General features: G+C 40.7%; 1 protein-coding gene across 1 annotated transcript in view; it reads left to right on the top strand.

Annotated features, from left to right (window-relative positions):
* The first annotated feature begins 309 nt into the window (after positions 1–309).
* The window catches only part of ST6GALNAC3 (ST6 N-acetylgalactosaminide alpha-2,6-sialyltransferase 3), a 224,806-nt gene continuing 200,316 nt past the window's right edge, over positions 310–24,799 (top strand). Inside the window, exon 1 of the mRNA XM_075037580.1 lies at positions 310–442. Within this exon, the coding sequence (XP_074893681.1) occupies positions 425–442 (18 nt within the window). The 5' untranslated portion in view covers positions 310–424. The remainder of the gene's footprint in view (positions 443–24,799) is intronic.

Genomic DNA, 24,799 nt, shown 5'->3' with positions numbered 1-24,799 from the left:
CAACTGTCTCCTGAGAACATTTAGAGAGTTGCACAGGGATTCATTGTAAACATGCAGCTTGATTTCCAACCATTACAAAACATCTGCAAAGTATAGACTGCTGTTTGCACGTATAGTATTGCGCGAGAACGTCCTGGAGCTTACAAAAATGCATGCTGGAGCCATGAATCAAACTCGGTCATGTGACAGAGGGGAGGTACCGGGCTGGCTCCCAGCCAGTGGTAGGAGCTGATGGGTGGAACAAACGGGGCATAAAAAGACTAATATGACTAACGGATCCTGGATGCGTGGTACCCTTATTTGGATCTACAGGAATGTAGGCTCTAGCAGTTCTGCAGCTCTACCAGCCTTTTGCTTGACACTGAAACTGCTGCCCACAAAGTAGAATCCTGCTGCTCTGTGGTAGGAAGGATAGAGAAAGAACATGGCCTGCATTTTGAAGGTAAATCTCTATCTGTTGCTTGAATGCATTGTTAGGAAGCCCCTCGCTGCGCAGAGGCATGGATTTGGTATGGTCCTATTGCATCTTCGTTGTCTTTTTGAATACTGGCTTTGTTTGGCAAATGAATATGGAGAGATTCTGCAACGTACAGCTGTGCTCTGCTTCCCTCTGCCATTCTTTTCCTCTTTCCCTGCATTGTCAGAACTGCAAGCTAGCGGGAAGGGAGCTGTGTACGGAATAATAGGAGGGGGGTGAGGGGCTCTGGTTTGTCTCAGCTGACTTTGTCTGAGCTGAATTCCTTCATGAGAAATAGCATTCGGGCAACAGACTTCCAGTACAAAGGACAAAACGGGGGAAGTTATTTTCTTTTTTCTGACCGTGCAGCATTTACTGCTTTTAAAGCAAAGGTTGCAGATATACACAGCTGTCCCAGTTGCTCCTTAAGCATACACTCCCCTGCTGCATTTACCCAAGATCCACACGCTCCACACAATTATACTTAATATTTAATTGCATTTGCTAGTTAAGCGACCTATTTGATAAAGGGTTTTTCCCCTTCACGCCAGCAAATATAAGTGTAAACTTACCATGTGATCATATGCTTTCTCCAGCCTGCTTTCCTCACCGAGATAAAAGTATTTGCAACCAGCATGTCATGGAGATGGAGAGAGCATCACTAGCACTAAGTATTGAATGAAAGGGGAGGAGGCGGAAGTGCAGTCAGTTGAGAACAACGAGCATTTGTTCCCTTGCAGTGTTGTCACTTGCAGGGAGTCACTCTCCTGTGCCTGGCTTGCAAGTGTTTTGTTTCAGATTTCATTTGTTATCTGCCTTGCTCCTTTCTGTGTATATTTTGAATACATTTGCACTCTGTTCCTTTTAGTAAATAAAACTGATCCGTGAATGCTTTGTTACTTTCAGTTTGATCTTCTAACAAAGGGTTGATTATCCCAAACTTTGGGATGGCCTCTCATAGCAGTTGCCTTCAGCATATCAGCAAAATGGATAAATTGCAAAGCTTCAAAACAGTCCCCAAATAATAAACATTCCTGCGTCTCCTTGAATCCAATTCTTAGAACTTTTTTTTTGTGTTCAACTTTAAAAACAACTTCTTATTTTGCTGTGCTGTTTTCCCCTTTCATTCATTCTCTACTAGTGGGTTTGTGGTACATGGATGTTTTTGCAGTTTTTCTTTTGTGAGCATGTAGGTTGTGGCAGCTTATATTAATAAATATGGCAAAGTCTGCCTCAAGTGCAGAAACTTCCCTGAACTAGCAGGTTCTGCTTGGAGATAGATGGTAACAAACTCCTTTAAGCATACAGCACTGACACAATTGAGAGTTAAGTTGTGACTTGGAATGAGGAGATACGAGCTCCGTGGATGGAGCCTGGCTTCACAAAGATAAGCATGTGCACTCCTTTTTAAACACTCCCTGAATGACTTAGCTTGGATCTGCAAGTGATCCAGAAGATAGAATTTCCTTACATTTTTTGACTGTGTGGAGAGATCACATGCAAAATCTTCCCTCTGGCCCTAACAGTTAAATAAGAATATCCTTTTACAAGACAACTCCAGTGTCTACCCCCCCCCCCCCAATTGTTTCCCCTGCACAGTCTGGTGACACAGCCTGCCACAAGCATGACTTCTGCAGGACCTTCCTTTTAGAGTTTGAATTATGACACAATGAACAACTTCCCTTTGCCCAGGCTTGGAGCTCCATTTGGTTGTAATTCTGATGATTAAGTCAATAGAGAAATTGGTATTCCTTGACAGACGGCCTCCTGCCAGCTTAATTCTTAATCTTGTTAATACAGGCAGGTGCGCCGATAAAAAGTGAAACAGCTATGTGAAGATTAGCTTTGCCATAAGGCAGGCTGGACTTTCTCAGACAGACATCCCATAGGAGTAATTTAAATGTCTAGATCAAGATACTTAACGGTGTAGAAGTTTTTAATGGAATGCCTACAGGTACTCCTCAAGCTTTTACCATAACAAGGAAATTCAGAATAATATGTATATTTTTATGTGACCCCAGGCTAATTCCTTCCTGAAAAATACAAACCTGTTAGCTACACTCTCCTCCTTTCTCTTAGGTTTGTCCTGACTGTCTCATTTATTCAGTCAGTAGCCTGTGTGGAAACACTTAAAAAAAAAAAATAAAAAAAAAATCTGTGCTATAGGTATAGATTTTACCTAGGTGTTCGCACAGTGGATGGGAAGCCAGAACAACTGGGTGTCCTTGCTACTTCAACCCTGAGTGCCTCTGTTCCTAGATTTTTAAATTCCACTCCCCCCGCAACTTCAACCCCCCAGATATTGCAACTTGGGAAATGTTGGAGTTCTGTATGCATAAGAGTTTAACATAAATGAGATTGGATAGAGATGTCCGTAAAGTGCAAAGAATAGAAGTGGCTATTAATAATTAACTGGAGTTACTTACAGTGGTTAAGAGTATATTAGAAAAAGTGTATAACCTGTAGATACCAAGACCTCCTTTTACTATGATTACTGCATGAAATAATCTCTGTAGCCCTTGTAGAAAAGCTTGGGAAGGTGATTCTTTCTAGGGTGCGTGCTGTCTCTGTGGTGCACTTTGTTGTGCACTCTCCCTAGGTAAGATTGGCAGGGCTGTCACTAGTCATGAAATTTTGGCTCCAGAAACTTTGTCTCCCAATCAGTAGTTGGATGTTCTCGTTAAAACAAGTAAAACTCTCTTCTTCTAAAGAATTCTCTCTTCTGTTGAGGAAATGCAGAGAAAGAGGCAAGTTCTGAGATGCAGGATGTGTTGGGGTTGTTTTTCGTCATGTCTTCAAAAATCGTGGCAGAATAGCTGAGTGAAGTGTAGGCATTTCTTGGAAGGAAACAGCTGATCTTATGCTTGTTACTATGGTAGCTACATGCCACCTTGCTGATTTCTAGATTAACAGAGTGATTACTATTTATGTCGTCACTATTATGGCTAAAGATGTTGAACTCCCTAACTTCCACTATATCAGCCACTGACCCTTTAAAATGGTGACAAATGTTATTCAATAAATTACTTCAAAGAAACACTAGATGATACTTCAATGTACCTGTTGTCTTACAATAAATACAACATGAATGATAATGATACTCTGTAAAATGTTGATATCCCCCCCTGAGGACTGGACCACGATATTTTTAAAGCAAATAGAACAGGTAACTTAGTTCACACATGCTGCACTTTGCAGGGGGTTATGCCTTCCCCCATTTACAAACTCTTCTTTTTAAATAGAGGTTTTGAAGAAGATGATGGAGGTGAATTATGTTGTCATCATAGTACAATTTTAACTGTGCGGGCTTAATGTGGTAGAATTTAATAAAAAAAATCCATGTGTGATGGGCCCATACAGTGAGGACTAAGCATGAAATCTAGAAAGGTTTCCTTCTGTGTGCTGTGTATTTACTGTGTGGTGAACAAAAGAGATTTTGTGTGGCTGTAGGCTGGACGTGACCTTATACCAGCAGAGATCACAAGTGAGTTGAAACCTTCAGTGAAATTCTGTGGTCTAAATAGTATTTGTATAATGTGAGGCAATCTTCTTATTACCACAGCTGATTGTGGATTCTTCTCTCAGAGTAAGCAGGTGGCCAACTAACATCCATAGCTTCTTTAATATTTTTCTTATCTAATTCGAAGATCAAATGAACTGTTTTGCAAAATGTAACTTACTAACAAGCAAACCCCTTCAGCACAGGCTTGTAACAGTTTTCTGCAGGATGCTGTCAAAGTTGACCATACCTGTGTGTTCACCTATGATTGTTTTGCAAGTTTCCTCTCTGTGGTTATCTCAACTGGTTTAATTAAATCCACAGGTTGCATTTTCCCCTTAGTTCACATGGTAAACTATTTTTGGTAGGAATTTTCTTTGAGAGTTTTCTCTGAGTGTTCAATGGCCTGTGTCTGATTGGGGTCTTCAGATACTGCAGTAATACAGATAACATTACTATATGCAGGCATATGCTCCATCTGCACTTTTGAGACTAAAATAGCAAAGCTGGTCTCATTATATTAAATTTTCCACCCTGGCAAGTAGCCCTTCAGAGGGGAGAGGCAGAAAGTCTAAAAGGATCTGGTCCGGGTGTTTGGATGCTTGTCATTTTGGATATTTAGTTATTAATTTGATTTTTTTTTTAACCCTTATGTACATGACAAAGACTGTAGCTATTTCGTCCCAAGTTTCTACATCATCAGAAGCACATTCCTTGTTTCAGTTCTGCTCTGTTTTGCAGGGTAGGCTTTGTGTCTCACCATAATTCTATTTGCTGCTAGGGATTTACAGGATGCAGGGCCTTCCATAGAGATGACCTCTATATCCTGCTTGAACCCGGTCCAAGAAAATTCACATACTGCCTTGACTGTTAAATTGACTGCAGCAATGTTTATGGATGGCATCCATCCGTTTTCCTGTGCTGAGTATTGTACTTGGATCCTGTTTGATTCTCATGCTGTGCTCTTTCCTCTGACATGACAAGACATGGAGAGATCCTAGGGAAAGGAATAAAGGTGACCTCCCCTCCTTATGGGAGGATGCCCATCTGATGGGTCATTTCCCAGAAATGTCTAAATTTGCTGCAGGTTCACAATAATGTGAGGTCTCTTCTCAGCCTCTTAACCTGATAATCCACAGTTTTGTGGGCTGCGGTATTTCTGTTGTGACCAGAATCATTGCTAGGAGTATGTGGTTATACCTCTAGGGATCGAAGGTGTAAATACACAAAGGTGACCCTTACGAGGTATGCACAAATGAGTTGGAAAGTAACAGGTGGGTCCAACAAAGTGTTACAGAGAAGAATCAGGTTTTCTGAGGCAGTAACCAGGTTTCTTGTTGGATCACTCCATCCTTATTTGCTATGGCTGATTTTTCCCGTCCTCCTCCCCCCCTGCCAAACAAAACTAGCAAAACTCCATAGTTAATGCTTTCTGATGCTCCTTCTACATTGGATATTTCTATTTCAAATACATTTCTTAAAATTATTCTGAAAGATTTCTCTTTTGTTGCTCTACATTTTTTACCTCTAAATTGCTCCAAAGTGAATGAAGCTGCATTAATGAATCCAGCAACATGCAGGGCCAGGATTTGCTGTATCATGGTCTAGTGGTGCTTAATTACCTTGTAAGATCTTATGGAGTGTAGTACATGGAATTTTGTAATGTGTTTTTTACTATGTTGGCTTCTTAGAAATTCAGGGAATATTAAATTCTAAGAAGTATAAACCCACTTTTCATTCTTGCTTGCAATGATCTAATTTTGTGCAAGAAAAATTAAATTATTGATTGTAAATTTATTTTAGATTTTTAGTTTGACTTTCAGATGTTAAACTGATAATTTATTTTGTGGTTGTTATCCATGACACTTCCCCAATATTTTCTTCTGCCTATCAGTTGCTTTCCATCCATGGTCTGATTCGTAGCATAGAAGGTAGAAGTGTGCACATACATAACAAAGAAGAGCTGGAGGTGTATTTTATCTTGCTAGTATTTGAGACATCTCTGAGACCTCTCTCCAGGAGCTAGGAAGACTTGATCTTTGTGGGGATCTGTAAACAAGGTAGGTAAAGGTGGCTTTATTTATTGGACGTATTCCCAAGAAATAAGGCAAAACTCTGCCTTGGGCCCTGTCATCTCTTAAAGCTGAGGGAGCAGTTACCTTACTGTTTGCAGCATCAAATACTCATGTGGGATGAATTTGCTATTCCTGTTGGAGGAAAACCTGCATCTACTGCATTTTTGTATGGTGGTTCTTGTAAATAACCCATACGCTGCTGACATAAGAAAGACCACCACTTTTCCACTGGGTTCATTGGTTTCTGCAGAATGGGAACCTGGACTAAAAAAGGACAATGTGTGATTGTAATGTATGTTGTGCTCCTGAGTCTGAGGACAGAATAAAATATGGCTGGATGAAGTGAGAATTGCTGTATGTCATCTCAGAAAATGTGAAATATTAAACTGAACATTCTCTGCACTCCTCCTGCCCCCTTCAAGAACACCCAATGTTTATGCAGATAATGCCTTTACACTGTTACAAATATGATTTTGATACTAGTGTCACAAGTTTTATCAAGTAAGATATACTGGTGCATTCATATGCTTTTCAGGAGCTGTACGGATATACTATTACTCTTTATTTTTTTTAAATCAGTCAACCAACTGAAATTGTTGTCAGTACAAAATTTATATAACTGGGGTTTGTGTTTAAAATAATGAGTTATTTTGCTTCTGATCATTTTAGCAGAAACACCTGGAAAACATGGTAATTCTTGGTTTATATATTTGAAATTGGATAAAATACCATGCTGGATATTCTTTTTCATCTTTACTATTGAGAAGAACAAAGGTGAGGCAGGAACTGAGATGGAAGGGTTTGGGAGATGAAATCTTCTAAGTGATGCCATTTAGGAGTAATGGCTGTGTTGTCTAAAGGCAGTCCTATTAAGCAGTTCTTGTATATCTGTATATCATGTGTGACATTTTAAAATTAACATGGGAGCACCAGACTTCCTAATAATTAAATGAAGCAGTAGCTTCTTATGAAAGTTACGTTTTGCAGCAATTTGCATTAACAATAGGCAGTGGAATGCTAGCCTAGGCAGGTAAGATGCAGGTGTGGAGCAGTTGGAAGTAATCAGAAAAACATGTTTATTTCATGGGAATAGCAATTTGTACAGAAGAAATGCAAAACGAATTATTTATAGATCCTGTCTATTCTAATGATGCATTACTTGCATGTTGGTTTGGTGTAGGATTAGGTATCTTCTGTCTCTTTCTAAAATTCTTTTCCTTAAAATTATATATAATCTCACTGCTAGCAAAAGTTTTCCTGGTCTTTGGCAAAAGGAATGCCCTCCTGAGCATGTAACAACATGAGATGTCATTCCATGCATTTTTGTGTTTTAATTCGACATAGGAAAAGCCAGAAACCAGTTGTTTGTTTTTTTTTTCTTGCAAGTTTCACAACCTTTTGTTAGTTTTTAGTTTCTTCCAAATCTATTGTTTACTCAGACTTGAACATAATTTTCTTTTGGAATGATATTACATTTAAGAAATAACAATGTGTATTTATTAGCTCTTTAATATATGTTGGTATTATTACAAACCCATTGAGGCCAGTAGAACACCACCTGGTATACTTAGAGTAATTATTATTATATTATTTTACATTAGATTATGAAATTATGTGCTTGTGGTTTATGTATGTACTCCTCTAAATTCCTACGATCTGGCCCTTCTTTATGAGTGGAAGTCACTTTATCTTTTGGATTAATCCAAAAAGGCTAGAAGGCTTTCATGTTTTAATGTGTTGTGTTCTGCTGTGGTATGCAGTTATACTAGAATAAATTTCCTATACAATTTTGTTTGTTCTGATTTGGCAGAGGAATAAAGATTTTAATTCCAGTTTACGTATGTCCACACTGGGGCTTATGTGCTTATTAAAATTCATTATAGTTGTACTAAACTTTTCTAGCTTAGCCCTCTCAGCCACGTGAATAAGTTATTTACAAGTTACTGCGTGTCAGCTGATCTATTGTAATTTTCCTGTGTTTGCATTTGACTGTGGCAAGGTAGTCAGGTAATAACTGTTAACAGAAGAGACCTTTCTATTAGTGCTTCTTATGTGGAGACAAAAAAAAAAAAAGCCTTTGCATTTTAAAAAATGGAATGGAGAATGAGACTGACTCATTCTCTTGTGGGATCCTTGCGAGCTGTGGAATGTGTAATGTGGGGAAAAAAGTGGTTGAAGGCACATCTTTTGTAATTGGGATATGGAAACTTTGCCAAAAGAAAAACTTTTGTAGCTTTTTTCCGTATGATTAATGAGAGAATTTCAGACAGCGGTCTGCATGTGTCTCTATCCCTCTTCCATCTTTTTTTCACTTCCTTCCACAGGGCATAAAAATATTTTTACAGAAAAATTAGTTTTACCCTACTAAATGTTTTTCTTGAGTAGGGAAAGAGGAAAAGAGCCACTGAACATTCCAAACAAGATAAAAGAAATGGCATCTTTAGGAACACTTCTTGAGCTGTATCCTTACTTCAGTGTGCATGTTCTCTCAGCCAGCACTAACTGCTGTGTACCTGTTATTGAGACCTGGCAGTCTCTCTGTGCAGTTCACAACTCCTACTATGAAATGCAATTCATACTATGTTTTTCCTTTGTGTTCATTACCACTTGCCAACTCATATTTCATTAAACCTATCAAGGTATCTTAGTGGTTTTACCAGGTCACTTAAGATGAAACCAGAGAACCGAGGACCTTGAAATGCCATAGAAGCCTCCCCCATCTAACCACACTTCCTCTTGATTCGGTCTCCTCGTCTGTAACCGCTGCCTTAACCACGAGAACAGACCCAGATCCCAGAGCCAAATGCGTAATCCAAGAGCCAGATAGTCAACGTGTGGTCACTGTCAAAGGGAGCAGCACTGCTCACCCCTTCCTCAGCGTAGCTCTGGCTTCAGACTGGCATCCCTGATGAGCCACCTACAGCTACTCACTTTCCCCTCTGTTGTGCCAGCGTAGCTGTATGTGGGGCTGTGGTAACATAAGCAGAAAATGGAACTGGATTAGAATAACTCTTTTTGCTTTCCAGAGGGTTACTTTTAAGATTAATTAGTTTCCTGAGTTTGCAGAGGTTACATTGGGCCCAGCTGAGGCGGTGGTGCAAGCATGAGAGAGTAGCCTACAAGGGGTCAGCAAATCTTTGTGTGGGTACTACTACCAAAAAACTTCCTACAGTAGTAGCTCATGGTGTTACTTGTCTGCCCTTCAGTAGGAGACTGCTTGCAATGTATAGCCTGGATCTAGCCACTGTTTAAATGGGAAGAGAAGCTATATGGGAAGTTCTGTAGCAGAAATGCAGCTTTGTTATGTGCATGCCCCACTGCCCTGCGTTGGAGAGGCGGCAAGTCCCCTTGTCCAGTCTGATAACTTGGTGCCTTCTGTGCACTGAAATATGGCTTTAGTGTACTTAGAATGGAAAAAAGGAGTTGTTCCCTACTTCATTTAGTCTTAATGGAGATCATTATTTGTCCTGGACTTGTAGATACCTCTATAACCTTTTCCAGCTATCAGCTGAGCTGGCTGCGTGCTATCTAGCTTTGCTACCTTTGAACAATACTCCTGGGCCATCTCCCTGTCTGTATATGCCACCACCTCCTCACCTGCAGTCCTGCACAAACTCCAGGTACCACAAAATATTTGCATTGCTTAACTTACACATTTGACTGTAGGTAAGTCTGAATTATTTAGGAAGCAGTAGTGTATTCTAAATAGCACTAATGCTGTAGTTTTAGATAGTAATTGTACTCAAACAGCCTAATAGACAGTTAGTGACCATGTCTGTGGATTTATGCTTTTAGGCCCTTTATTTCTTCAGATGTTGTCTCTTATTCAGCATAGGAGTGTATATATATCTATATCCCTAAAATGTTTTTGGTTCTTTTCTGCTTCCTATTTCTGCAGATCATAGATTTTATTTCTATCAGCATGTCCTACAGCTGATTTTTTTTAACTAAAAGAATGATTACCCATAACTGTATCAGAGATCTTGAAGGAGCCATTCGAAGTCCACTCTACTTCAGTCTCTTGTATAATGTGGCCAGATAAGACTAGACAAAATTTTCCCTTGTTGGATCCGATGAGAGCAAGAGGCAACAGTGGCTGCACTGTAGTTGGTCTTTATTGAAAGACTGATACTGAATGTCTGTCAAATAAAGAATATTAAAATTGCTTGTGGTCTTGCATCTTGCTGGCCTCTGAAGGTATTTTGTTTCCTGTTGTTTTACTAAATGCGATCAGTATTCCAAGTTTGATCACACATCTAGAAGGCAGTGTGTTAGTTCATCTGCTGTCTCCCCGGGGGTGCTTGTGTGCTTTTGACGTACGTGAGGTGAAGCTCAGCTGGCATTTTGTTAAAGCTTTGCTTGCATAGCTTTCTTTGCCTTTTGGTGTGTCTGGTATTTCAGGTGAGGGTTGGAAAATGAATGTTTCTGAAAATTCAGATTTCAGTATTTGCTAAAACTAATGTTACGCTTGATGGCACTTACAAATTAACCAGAAGATTGACTGTGCTTTTTTCCCCACTGAGGTCTTGCATGAGACCTTATTACTACTCGCTGTTCGTTGATTCCAGTGGGAGAAGCTGACTTTGGTGTACTTGTTCTGAATGCAAACTGGAAGAGCTGTTAGAGCTACAGACTCCTATTTTACCTTTTACCTCTGATCATCAGTTTCAATGCCTTAGGCCATTGCAATAAGGAACAATTGTACAGTGAAAAGTGCATCCCCCAAAAGGCAGATATCATGCAGGTCACACACATGTAGAAATGGATTGTAGGTGCTTTTTAGCTTCAAAATCTGCAGAAGAACATTCTCAGTGCCACTGAAAAGAAAATTGAATTTGACAGACTTGCTCCTTTTTAGTTTGGGTTTTTGTTGGGGTTTTTTTTTCCTGTTTGCAAATCTTGCTCTCAAAGGGAAGTTCCCAGCCCCTTGTGAATAAGGCCAGAGAGTTGAATTTCCTTCTGAGCCTCAAGGCAAGGTACCATGGCTTGTTGTGGTTTGCTAATGGCAGCATTAAGCCACTGTTGTTGTGTTTGTAAAGTGTCTTGTGAAGCATTGCATGAAAGCGCTCTAAAGCAATTTATGGGAAAATGTAATCCATTTATGGAAATAAACATCTTTGTAAGAAGGAAAATGGAAAACTCATCAGTAGTTTAGATAAAACTGCAGGAAGTCTACTTGGGGGGGGTGTGTGTGTTTGGAACTAAAGTATAATAAAAACCTGAACATCCAATTGATTTAAAAGTTGCTTACTGGGAGGAAACATGTTTATTTTCTTGTACCAAATGAAAGAGAGTTTTGAAATTGTTCAGTCTTCAAGGTCTACAGCTCTAACAGCCTGAGATGTGTGACAACTAGTCATATGTTTCTTCACTCAGTAAGGAGTTCCATAAACAGTCATGCACTTTATTAATTGTTAGTTATATTGTTTATCAGTATTTTATTACTAACAACAAAAAAATTGCTGTTTTCATAGAATGGTTTGATTGGAAGGGACCGTTAAAGGTTATCTCAGCGCTTGGACCACAAATGGTATGATAACACTGATCTAGTATTTCCCTTTAGCGGACATGTGATTGTTTTAACCTTGGTTCAAAATAGTCATTAACAATTTAATATAAATGAGTTACGCTTTGTTTTTCGTGTCAATACTTGAGACCTTCTCATCCAAATGAAATGGGAAGAATTGCTTTACTTACATAGCACTACCATTGTTTTACCTCACCTTTCCTACCACCTGTAGTTGGGGAAAAAAGTGAGATTATGGGATACGTATTGAATCATGGGTATGGTATTCCAGACGACTGGAAAGGATAGAGCTATTTTGCATGCTCCTGTAACTACTAGACAAGCAGAGTAGAGAGGAATGTTAACTGGTAACCGACTCGCTGCCTAGGTGATGTTCTTTAATATACTTTTGAGTAAAAAGTATAAACTATTTTTGTGCTTTAGGCTTGTTTCCTTTCAGGAATTTAAAACTATTTATAAATTAGGTAAGGTACTAAAAACTTCAGAGAATGAGCCAGGTTTTGCTGATCCCGTGTGAAAAGTTCCTTCCTAATATTCCATTTATGTGATTGCAGACTATGATAATAACTTAATTAGTGTGATACATGTACAGTATTGTTATGTACTTGCTTAATAGTTTCTTTGGTTTTGTACTTTTATTAGTCATCTATTTGCTGTGCAGTCTATGAGGAAAGGTAATGAAATATAACAAGGGCTGTATCCAAAGCTGTGGAAGGAAGTAATTAAACTTGATTGAAGTCATTTCTTTGGAGTATAATAGCAGATGCAAAGGACTAATTCAAAGCAGATTTAGGCAATGCATGCTTTGAAATGCTAGCCGGCAAATAGATAAGTATTACCGTTATTTAAATGAAGTTATATGAAACTGTCTTCTGAAACCTGAGTCTGGAGATCAGGTCTAATAATAGACACTTGAGTTAAGTTTTGATAAGGGATGTCACTTCTGTTTCCTAATTTATTACACTCTGCCAGTCAGAAATTAAATGCCAGAAGTGCTGTCTGCATGTTATCAAACAAGTGCAATGGAACTGGGAATTAGCCATGGCTACCCCGAAGGTATTTTATGATGGCAACTTCATCATCAGCTGTGCTAAGCCCTTAGTTGGAAATTACAGGAAAAACTACATTAATAATTCTGAAATCAAATTTCATTGTATTTATAAATGTTACTTCAGAAGTTATAAGATTTCTTGTATCTTTGTACTGTAATATTCTTACGGATTTTAAAGGTTCAGTCGGTTTTACATCAGCAGCTTAAATCAGGCTTATTTCTGCAATAAACAGGAAAACATATGGGTTGCTGCTGTGTAGGGGACTGAATGTGAAATTTGCATTAAAAAAACAGGTAAGATAAAGTTAGTTTTTACAGCACACATGCTTTATTTCTCTGCAGAACTGATGCAAACAGGAGAACCTTAAACATAAATCTGAAAATTGTTTTCTTACTCTTTAGTGCTTCAGAACTGTTAATTTCTTTTGACCCGCACCATGATTCTAAATAAAAAAAGATGCCAAATATCTCAACTAACTGCTTTGTCAAACTCCAAAGTAGCTAGGTGTGAGTACATCTTTTCCTTCCCAGACCCGAAATGGGGGAAAAATATAGGAGTAAGAGCTTTGAAAGACAAGTGTCCCTCTCTGAATTTGGCTGGTGGTTCAAGTGCTGATGGGCTGAGTGTGGTGGTAGGAACTGAGAAGAAAGCAGGGGCTGTCCCTGGCTGCATATGGATGGGGAGATAGACTTTTCCAGCACTGAAGTGGTAAAATGTGATTAGCCATACACAGACTGGAAGATGTCTACCCTCAGGAAGAAATAACAGAATAGTAGTCTGGGCTTTTTACTGGTTTAATTTCATTGTTGCTACTGAAGCACTAAAGTGTGGGTGAGTAAGATATACTGCAGAACTGTGAGAGGGAGTGCACTTCGAATGTTTTCTTGGGGTTAATATGTATCTTAGACTGTTGGTAATTCATGCCACAGGTGGGGATTTTATGGCAATGTATGCATAATGCAATATGCTGCATCACCAGGTGTTTCTGATCTCTTTTCCTTGTGAGAGGAAGGAAAAGTTGGCTTCTCCTTTCTGTGTTATAACACTAGATTTGTTTGTTTATGCATGTTGGTTGACAAAAAAATGGATCCAAACAAATTTTTTTTGTTTTTTCTTGTTCTGCTGAGAGAAACATTGTCCCATGAGAGCTGGTTGTGTGACAACATATGATTGCCTCCCAAGCTGTGCGTGTGCTAAGGGATCTGTGTGCAGTAGTGCTCTTTTGCCATGGGAGCAGACCATGGGGGTATTGCTGCCTCTGTGAAAGCCAACAATGGATTGCACCTGGGCAGGCTGAATAAGTGAGGTGCCTAAAGGCATTTCTTGTAATGACAGCCTGTCATCTGGCTTAATTACGACCTCTTTTGAAGAGAGGTCTTTAACTGCTGTATGGATTTTAAAGCTTGTCTCTTCTGTGGAGATATCCAGTGGAGATCAGGGCTTGTCCTAGCTCCTTTGCTGCCACAGGCCAAGAGTAATTCTGAAGTGTGACAAAGCAGATGGAAAGGATTTGTTGGATCAACTGCTAGACAAGTTTGTCCCCTGTCATCATCACCTAGAACAAATAGCAAGTATGTCTGTGTGTGTATGAGAAGTTGGTGTGTGCGTGCTTTCATTCTATAGGAACTAAAATGAAAAGTGAAGTCCCAAAGTCTGAGGTTTCTACTTTGCAAAGAATAGCGGGAGGCAGGTAACTACCCACTACTGTCCTAGTTGTTAGGAAAGAAAAATCTTATGAGAAGAGTCTGAGGGAGCTGAGTTTCCAGCTTCCAGGAGCTTAGCCTGGAAAAGTGAAGACCTAGGGAGTAGAATCATAGAATCATTTAGGTTGCAAAAGACCTTCAGGATCATCGAGTCCAACTATCATCAATGCCCACTAAACCGTGTTCTGGAGTACCTTGTCTATGTGCTTTTTGAATACCTCCAGGGATGGTGACTCAACCACTTCCCTGGGAAGCCTATTCCAATGTCTGCCAACCCTCTCGGTAAAGAAGTTTTTCCTAATATCCAACCTAAATCTCTCTTGCCGCAACTTGAGGCCATTTCCTCTCGTCCTATCTCCAGCCACCTGACAGAAGAGACCAGCACCCACCTCACTACAACCCCTCTTCGGGTAGTTGTAGAGAGCGATGAGGTCTCCCCTCAGCCTCCTCTTCTCCAGACTAAACAGCCCCAGTTCCCTCAGCCGCTCCTCATAGGACTTGTGCTCCAGACCCCTCACCAACTTGGTTGCCCTTCTCTGGACACGCTCCAGCACCTCAATGTCTTTCCTGTAGTGAGGGGCCCAAAACTGAACACAGCACTCAAGGTGCGGCCTCACCAGTGCCCCGTACAGGGGAACAACCACCTCCCTGCTCCTGCTGGCCATACCATTTCTGATACAGGCCAGGATGCCCTTGGCCGCCTTGGCCACCTGGGCACACTGCTGGCTCATATTCAGCCGGCTGTCGACCAACACCCCCAGGTCCTTTTCTGCCAGGCAGCTTTCCAGCCACTCTTCCCCAAGCCTGTAGCGCTGCATGGGGTTGTTGTGACCCAAGTGCAGGACCCGGCACTTGGCCTTGTTGAACCTCATACAATTGGCCTCGGCCCATTGATCCAGCCTGTCCAGATCCCTCTGTAGAGCCTTCCTACCCTCAAGCAGATTGACCCTGCCTCCCAACTTGGTGTTGTCTGCAAACTTGCTGAGGGTGCACTCAATCCCCTCATCCAGATCTTCGATAAAGATATTAAACAGAACGGGGCCCAACACCGAGCCCTGGGGAACACCACTTGTGACCCACCACCAACTGGATTTCACCCCATTCACCACAACCCTCTGGGCTCATCCATCCAGCCAGTTTTTACCCAGTGAAGAGTACACTTGTCTAAGCCATGAGACGCGTATGCCATAAGAGACAGTGTCAAAGGTCTTGCTGAAGTCAACGTAGACAACACCCACAGCCTTTCCCTCATCCACTAGGCGGGTCACCTGGTCATAGAAGGAGATCAGGTTGGTCAAGCAGGACCTGCCTTTTGTAAACCCATGCTGGCTGGGCCTGATCCCCTGCTTGTCCTGGACTTGCCACATGAGTGTTCTCAAGATGAACTGTTCCATAATCTTCCCGGTACCGAGGTCAGGCTGACAGGCCTGTAGTTCCCTGGATCCTCCCTCCGCCCCTTCTTGTAAATGGGCATCACATTGGCAAGCCTCCAGTCCTCTGGGACCTCCCCTGTTGACCAGGATCGCTGATAGATGATGGAGAGTGGCTTGGCAAGTACCTCCGCCAGTTCCCTCAGTACTCGTGGATGGATCCCATCTGGTCTCATAGATTTGTGAGTGTCCAGATGGCATAGGAGGTCACTAACTATTTCCTCCTGGATTAAGGGGGCGTATATTCTGCTCTTCATCCTCATCTTCCAGCTCAGGGGGCAGAGTACCCTGAGGATAACTGGTCTCCCTATTAAAGACTGAGGCAAAGAAGGCATTGAGTACCTCGGCCTTTTCCTCATCCCTGGTGGCTACATTCCCTTCTGTATCCATTAAAGGATAGATATTCTCCTTGGGTTTCTTTTTACTGTTGACATATTTGTAAAAACATTTTTTTGTTGTCCCTTACAATAGTGGGCAGATTGAGTTCTAGCTGAGCTTTTGCCTTTCTAATTTCTTCTCTGCATGACCTAAAAAGATCCCTGTACTCCTCCCAGGTTGCCCGCCCTTTCTTCCAGAGATGATAAACTCTCTTTTTTTCTTGACTCCTAGCAAATGCTCCCTGTTCAGCCAGGCCAGTCGTCTTCCTCAGCGGTTCAACTTGTGGCACATGGGAATAGCCTGGTCCTGAGCCATTAAGATGTCCTTCTTAAAGAATGTCCATCTCTCCTGGACCCCTTTGCCCTTCAGGACTGTCTCCCAAGGGACTCTCTCAATCAGTGCCTCGAAGAGGCCAAAGTTTGCCCTCCAGAAGTCCATAGTGGTGGTTTTGCTGACCACCTTCCTTGCCTCACCAAGAACTGAGAATTCTAGCATTTCATGGTCGCTAAGCCCAAGACGGCCCCCAACCATCACACCTCCCGCCAGTCCTTCCCTGTTTGTAAACAGCAGATATAGCAAGGCTCCTGCCCTGGTTGGCTCACCTACCAACTGTGTCAGGAAATGATCTTCCACACACTCCAGGAACCTCCTAGATTGTTTACTCATTGCTGTATTGTATTTCCAGCAGACATCTGGAAAGTTGAAGTAGCTTCTAGCAGTCTTGTACCTCCAGAAGGATTAGAAAGATGGAGACAGGCTTTTCTCAGAGGAGCATAGTGGAAAGAGTCAGCAGCCACAAGTTGCAGCAAGGGAAATTCCAACTAAATATAAGGAGAAAAAATTTATGCTGACTGGAATAATACTGGCACAGGGGCCTGGCATAAACAGCCTTGGAAATATTCAAAACTCAACAAGAGAAGGCCCTGAGCAACCTGATATGACTTTGAAATAAGGCCTACTTTAGGCAGGAGGTTTGACTAGGTGATCTCTAGAGGTCTCCCAGTCTTAATTATTCCGTGATTTTATGATTTCTACAATGCTTCTGCTGCTATTCATAATGTTAATTGTAGTACACCATATGTAGCAGGTTTATTGAAACGTGTCTAATAGCTGTGTTAACAGGATCATCCTCACCTATGGGCAGGTCAAGCATTTTTGGTTCTCTCTTTAATCTTGCTGAGGTAGCATAGTGTTACCTCCAGAAGGTAAAAACATTGCAAGTTTAATTATTTTACATGTAGAGGGGTAGATTGAAGAGCTGGAAATGGTGGCCCTTCAGTCATGAAGTAGAGGAACTGTTTACCAATTGGCTTAGGGCATGAATAAATTACTGACTGGTTATCCTGAATGTAGTATTCTTGATCCTTTGTTAAGGTCTCTGCAATTAAGCGCAGGCTTCTCTTGAAAGGAATTACAGTTTGCAGTATTCTTAAGAAAGCTTGAAGGATTATATTTGGCAGCAAACTTTAATGTGACAGGGCTTTTTTTTGTCCTGGAGCCTAAATTAAATTTGTTCATGCATAATGCACTCAGTTGAGAATTTCCTGAAGTGGTGAAGTATAACTTTTCTTTTTCTTCCTGTGTTAAACTAGACAGGAAAATCTAGCTAAATTGATAAGCTTCTAGTAATTTGATAGTTTGTGAGAAAGTGAGTACAAACTCGGTCCACCTCTGTTCAGCTCTCCTTTCTGCAGTTCACTGACTCATCTTGCCCTGTTTTTCCCAAAGGCCCTATTTAAAACCTATATTCAGGGCTATTAACTTTTTCATCAAGAAAGTAAGCTTTATGTAATTATACAAGAGAGACTACCTGGAATGAGGTATATAGCTTACTACTGGTATGAAATTCCATGTGGGTTTTTTTGGTATTAAGGATAAGTAAGGGAATGTTTGATACATATGCCTTTAATAGAGCTAAGTATGATGAAGAGGAGTGATTTATTCCAGCTGTCTGTTTCTGCTGAAATCCACACCTTTCCTTGTTTCTCAATGATTGTAGTGCAGGCATAGTAAACTTTGAGTTCTGTTCACCCAAACTGTGCATGGTAAGACTGTGCTATTTGCATTTCACAATGTTATTTTTACTGGAATGGTACAATGTACAATGTTGTTACATGGACAATGTCTGCTAGATATGCCCAAACCTAGTCTTACAGGTTTCAGAGGAGTTAGAGAAATGCTGTGCTTTGTTCTCATCTTACATTTTCTTGAGGATTATGATGCAAATGTATTGCCAAACTTTTTTTTTCTTTTTTTCCATTTGCCACTTGCTCACTATAGCTTAAAATTGACTGTCTGCTAAAATGCTTACTGGTAAAGTTATTTTAGAATGTTCATAGGAAACAAAGGTCAATCCACTGGTGCCTGTAAAGTGAATTCATTCTAACATTATGGTCACAATTCTTTACTTCAGTGTGGTTTTGGCCCTCCTGCTAGCAGTACTTATTTGTCATCTGGAAAAGTTCAAATGACCGTCCTACATCTAATACGCTGCCATGTTTCATCTTTCTGGATTGAAGGCTAAACTTAGTCCAGCTTCTCAGCCAAACTGTGTAACTGGTAGTTGTCATATGCTTTGGATCCTCTGATTCCTGAAGTAAATCACCTATTTTTGCTTTGGTACAAAGATGGAAAACAAACACACAAGTTCTAGAGTTTACTGCAAGCATCCCACAGCCCCAGAATCGATTTTATTACAGGGAATATCATTACAGGCCCAGTATCAGTGGCAAATATGCACAATTTCAAATACATTGCTGTTTGTAAGCCTGGCCTAGAATGTGTGTGTTTGCGTGCATGTCCATGTTCTGGTGGACAGAGGCTAAGGGAAAATGTACTACTGACTTTGTATCTCATATCCTCTGTCTTCCTGGATATAGTTCTTTTCCCAGTTCCTAAATTTTCTTTCTTAGACATTGTCTGATATGGACACAATATGTTTAATATTTTCTGAGTTTGATAGACTGGAGGCTGAAAGTGGATTACTACACGTGACTAGAATGAAGCTTCATTTTCAGCAGTTCAGACCACCATATTCAAAAGCAACAAAATATTCCAGCTTTTTCAACTTAAAGGTCTGCGTTCTACCTTATGGAAGCTGTAAATAAACAATCCTTTCTGTCAGTTTGTTGGTTTAGTTGCAGTTACTGTGCTTAGTAGATCAGAATTTTTTCTGCTCTGGCTTAAGGCAAAACTCCCTGCTGGGTTCTCTCCTCTTGAGCTATAGCCAGAGATTTTGATACTGTTTTTCCTCTCTCCAGAATCTTTTAATACCTCCTTTTAGTGAAGTATATAAACTAAAGAACAACTGAAACAGCTCTGTTTGCCTTTATTAACTTACACCTGGATTGGACAATATTGTTGCCTCTTTCAGCACGCTCTGGTGCTGAAATATTTAAGGAATAATTACAAAAAAGAAATCTGACAAAATAATAATCAGAGACTGGACGTAAATCAGAATAATGTCCTGTCTTAAATCCAGTTTATTGTGTCTTGTTTGGTTTTTGTCTAAGCAAAACAACCATTTGGTATAATTTGCCAAGTGGTTGTATTAAGTGCAAGTCTAACTTGGCTGTCAAGGACAGTATCTCAGAACGGTCTTTTTGAATAATCTGCTGCTTTCTGAGCCGTCTAGTTAAATTTAGAATCTAGGAAAATAGGAGACGGCAGATTTTTTATTTACTTTTTTTTTCTAATGGAAGAAGGTATTTTTTTCATTGCAAATGATATAACAACAACAGAAACTTTTGATCAGCCACAAGAATTTGAGGTCTTCATCTCTACTATTAATTTGAATTTTTCTTGTTTAGGCTTTTTCATATTTCTATGAACCTTGTGCGAGGTCAGCTATGACTGCATTCAGATGGGATTCATTAGCCTGCTTTCTGTGAGGCTTGACCTATACTGCCCAGAAGAAAGGATCTTACTTCTTTCTTAAGCACTGCTTTTTACAGGAGTATCATACCAGAGCAGTGTTATCAGTTTAAAAAAAAAAATAAATTAAAAATTTGCTGCTCTGATGACTCTTATTCAAAATTGTTGAATCACCAGGATTGTCTTACCGTAGCAATGACTTTCTGCAGCAGATATATGAAGGATTTTTTAGTTTCAGTAATGAGACTATTGGTGGTCCTGGTGTAAGGAATTTTGTTTGCCTTAAGCATTTTACTAGCCCTATGGGAGTTTGAAGCCATTTTATGTTGTTGTGTTGCTTTTGAAGTAAACTGTGTTCTTCAGAAGACAGTGGAAAAAATTTTTTAAATAGGAAAAGAATAGGGAGAGAATGGTGCTGGGACAGAGAAATAAATACAGCGGGTATTTTGAGCAATACTGAGTCACCCTGCAGAGGTGTTGCAAACAGGCTTGGGTGCCTCTATAATCCAGAACACATTTCCATGGTATAAATGATGCAGCACAGAGCTCCTTAAAAATGTAGAAGATAAACTTTGTTGCTTTTCATATTTTATCTGCTAACAATAACCAGAACTCTGGGTAAAGTGGCACAACTTCATTAACATCAGCAAGGGTTCACTGGAGTAAGAAAGAAAAGAATTGAATTCCGGAGAGCTTCTGCCGTTATTGAAGCTGCAAAGTAACAAGCTAATGCCCTGCACAGCACTTCCAAGAAAAAAGCATAGCTTAATTGAAATCAGATGTAGGTGACAAACCTATGTCCAAAGGCCAAGGTGGGTGGCAGTCAGTAGACAGCAAATGTTGCAGTGGTTGTACCTGCATCTTTTATTTGGGGACATGAATGACATTTGAATAAAGAAGAATCAAATTATTACATGCAAATCATGATTTTACAAAACAGAAGAAAGGTGTTTAGTTCTGCCTTACTTGCTGGAGAAAAACAGTTTTCCTGGTTAACTTTTTAGGCTGCTTGAAAGTGCTGGGATCTTGACCTTTTAACTAATATAAGTGTCCTATTTAAAGGTACTGCACCAACTCCCTTTCTCACACTGAGTCTAAAACACTGCTCACTGCTGAGGCATAAATACATTGTAGATACAGAAGGTAAGCTTTGAAAATCTGCAAGTGAAAGTAGCAAGTCTTAAGGTAATTGCAAAAGTTCAAAGACATGTAAGAACCAGCTCTGTGATTTAGAGTATCCTTCCAGGACCAAAGAAAGCAAGGATTTTACTCCTGAAGTCCCCAAGGACATGGTGCTCACGTGGTGTTTCTCTGCCCCTGCTGTTGAGTTTTGCTAGTGTGGTGGGTTGACCCTGGTTGGATGCCAGGTGCCCACCAAAGCTGCTCTATCACTCCCCCTCCTCAGCTGTGGGGGGAGAAAATATAACAAAAGGCTCGTGGGTCAAGATAAGGACAGGAGAGATCATTCACTAATTACCGTCACGGGCAAAACAGACTCAGCTTAGGGAAAATTAGCTCAATTTATTACAAATCAGCCAGAGTAAGGTAATGAGAAATAAAACGAAATCTCAGAACACCTTCCCACCACCCCTCCCTTCTTCCCAGGCACAACTTCACTCCCGGATTTCTCCACCAAGCCCCCCCAGCGGCAAAAGGGGGACAGGGATGGGGTTTACGGTCATCACACGTTATTTTCTGCCACTTCACCTCCTCAGGGTGAGGGCTGATCACACTCTTCCCCTGCTCCAGCGTGGGGTCCCACCCACGGGAGACAGTCCTCCATGAACGTCTCCAACGTGGGCCATTCCCACGGGCTGCAGCTCTTCACGAACTGCTCCAGCATGGGTCCTTTCCACGGTGTGCAGTCCTTCAGGAGCACACTGCTCCAGCGCAGGTCCCCCACGGGGTCACAAGTCCTGCCAGAAAACCTGCTCCACGGGCTCCTCTCTCCGCAGATCCGCAGGTCCTGCCAGGAACCTGCTCCAGCGCGGGGTTCCCACGGGGTCACAGCCTCCTTCAGGAACCCACCTGCTCCGGCGTGGGGTCCTCCACGGGCTGCAGGTGGAGATCTGCTCCACCGTGGACCTCCCTGGACTGCAGGGGGACAGCCTGCCTCACCAGGGTCTTCACCACGGGCTGCAGGGGAATCTTCGCTCCGGCGCCTGGAGCATCTCCTCCCCCTCCTTCTTCACTGACCTTGGTGTCCGCAGGCTTGTTTCTCTTACATGTTCTCACTCCTCTCTCCCGCGGCTGTTTCTCACTGTCCCAACTTTTTTTCCTTCTTAAAAATGTTATCACAGAGGCGTTACCACTATCACTGATTGGCTCGGCCTTGGCTGGCGGCGGGTCCATCTTAGAGCCGGCTGGTATGGGCTCGCTCGCTCTCGAACACAGGGTAAGGTCCAGCAGCTTCTTACAGAAGCCACCCCTGTAACCCCCCCCATTACCAAAACCTTGCCACATAAAACCAATACAGCTAGATATCCAAATGCATGTCCTCACTAATGTTTTCTGTCTTAACTCAGGATAGCCTATAAATTGTTAATATGTTCATCATAAGCTATGAAGTAGTTACTGCATAGAAGACTGGTGCTATTTCAACAGCTGTGAAAATGTGTTTGTTTTCAGGGCTGCGTAACTTGGAATAAATGTTTCATTAAATGTGTTATGAATGATGTATTTAACAACTAGAGCAGGTCAATAATCTTTAGAATTAAATTTAGTGGTTTTTTTATTAAAGGTTGCCTATTTCAGTGGTAAATAGTTTAGTAAGCATGTGGCACTATAGACAGATGCTTTATATGGTGTGTTATGAGTGCTTTATTAAATAGATAGTCAATAGCTGCATTTACCAAATGAACTTAATTTATTGTATTTATTTTTTCTAAGGGTTTCACAGTTCATTATAAATGATTTATTGAACATATGTAAACCAGTTCAGTAAGCTATGTTCTGTCTCTTAAAATGAATGCATTGCTAGTAGGGCTTGGTATTGCTAACACTTTGTAAATTGTTTGAGCAATGTTTATAAGTTACTGAAACATCATCAGAAAACACTTATTTATGCACAGCTCCTTAAAGATCATCATAGATGACTTTTAAAACATTACATTCCATCTGTAGATTATGGTGCTTTCTGTAGTTCACACTTGCTGGTAAAAGCAGTTTGTGGGGATTTGTCCCATATACTATAGTATTACTTTCTTAGCAACAATGAATTCAACATTGCATGTGGGAAAAAATGACTGTAAAACCTACTTCGTAGGAATCATCCATCTAGGAAAACAACGCATGTGGCACGATGACATTTTGAAAGTTATCCTGTCTTATATTCCAGCCTAAGATGGGTGCTTGATATTTTTTAAGACTGTGATTTGGAGGTGGGTTGTTACATTTCTCTGAGGATCATTTCCTTTTCTTTTTTTTTATAGCATGCCTGTCAGCAAAGAAAACACTTTCTGCTTTAGTGGCTGGAGCAATCTTTAGTTAGAGAAAGAATAAATAGGGCGTATTCCTACATTAAAGCTGATCTTCATGGTTGTTGCTAATATTACTGGTAGCTGGGCTGTGAATATCTGAAAGAGCTAGTTTGTCTGGCAGAGTTAAACTGGTGAAGGAAACAAGAACCTGGAGCAGAGAAACTACTGATAGACAGTCAGAAACACAAGGAGAAAATAGGACTAGGAGCTGCCTGGTGACTGCTTTGGGCCAAGGTCCTTATTCCTTTCTAGTACTCTTGGCTTTTCGTTTCCTTTTCCAGCATTGTCATGGACTAACACGTTCAATATTTACTTTCCTTGGCTGACCCTCAGACTGTTTTGATTCTCAGTCAGTTGGTCTCATCACTGTGCCAGTGTGCCCTTATCTCACTGTGGAGGCTAACTGGGTCTGATTAAAGCTCTATGAATGGGATTTTGTATGTGGGGCTGGCATCTGAAATAGAGCTTTTAAGTCTACTGTGGATGCAAAAAGCATTTTTGTGGACATCATAAAACCCACTGAAAGGCTTTGACTGAGGCAAGGATAAGGGACTACAGAGCCAAGCATGGATATTTTTAAGCAGCCTATAAGATAGAAAAAAAAAAAAAATCACACTTCTGTTTTGATTGTTGTTCTGCAAAATGGTGGTATGCCACACATTGTCACAATTAATATAATTGGAAAGCTTAGCTGAAAGCAGCTTCAGAATGTGCAGCTGCATGTGGGTTGTCCCTCTGGTTGTTTTGGTTTGTTTTTTTAAAAAAACAAAAATATGATGAAAATTCATTCAGAGTTGTAGTATGGAAGCATAAACAAATGTCAAAATACTTTCTCAAGGACTATATCTGGAAACAGCATACAAAATTGCAAGTGCAAGATGCTATACTGTGTGCATGACAGAAGAAATAAGAGTAAACATGAAAACTAATCGCTATGTGTTTGTAGGAGCTTCTTCAGTAGCTTTTGCACTCCTTTTAATTTTCCTTCTTTTTTGCATTTCCCACAAGTAAACAGTTGCTGTACAGTGTTGCTAGTACAAATTTTCTGCACCCGTTGTTAAACTAATGACTCTAGACTGTGATGTCCTGAAATCTACATACAGAAAAGTGCTTTAAGTACGCTAACATTGTGAAAGACTAGATTCCTCTTCTAAGTTAAAGAGTTAGCTCAAGCATGGAGGAGAAATACTCTCTCTTGCACAGACCTCTGAATTCTAGTTTAGCTGCACTATGATGCCTGCTCTCTCTGTGGCTCTGTAAGTGCATGGGAAATTATTAGACCTGTTGTCATTTGTATTAGTCATAATTTGAATTAACCCATGACAT

The sequence above is a fragment of the Buteo buteo genome, chromosome 10, assembly GCF_964188355.1.
Source record: "Buteo buteo chromosome 10, bButBut1.hap1.1, whole genome shotgun sequence".
Lineage (NCBI taxonomy): Eukaryota > Metazoa > Chordata > Aves > Accipitriformes > Accipitridae > Buteo > Buteo buteo.
This window is presented reverse-complemented; position numbering and strand designations above follow the sequence as displayed.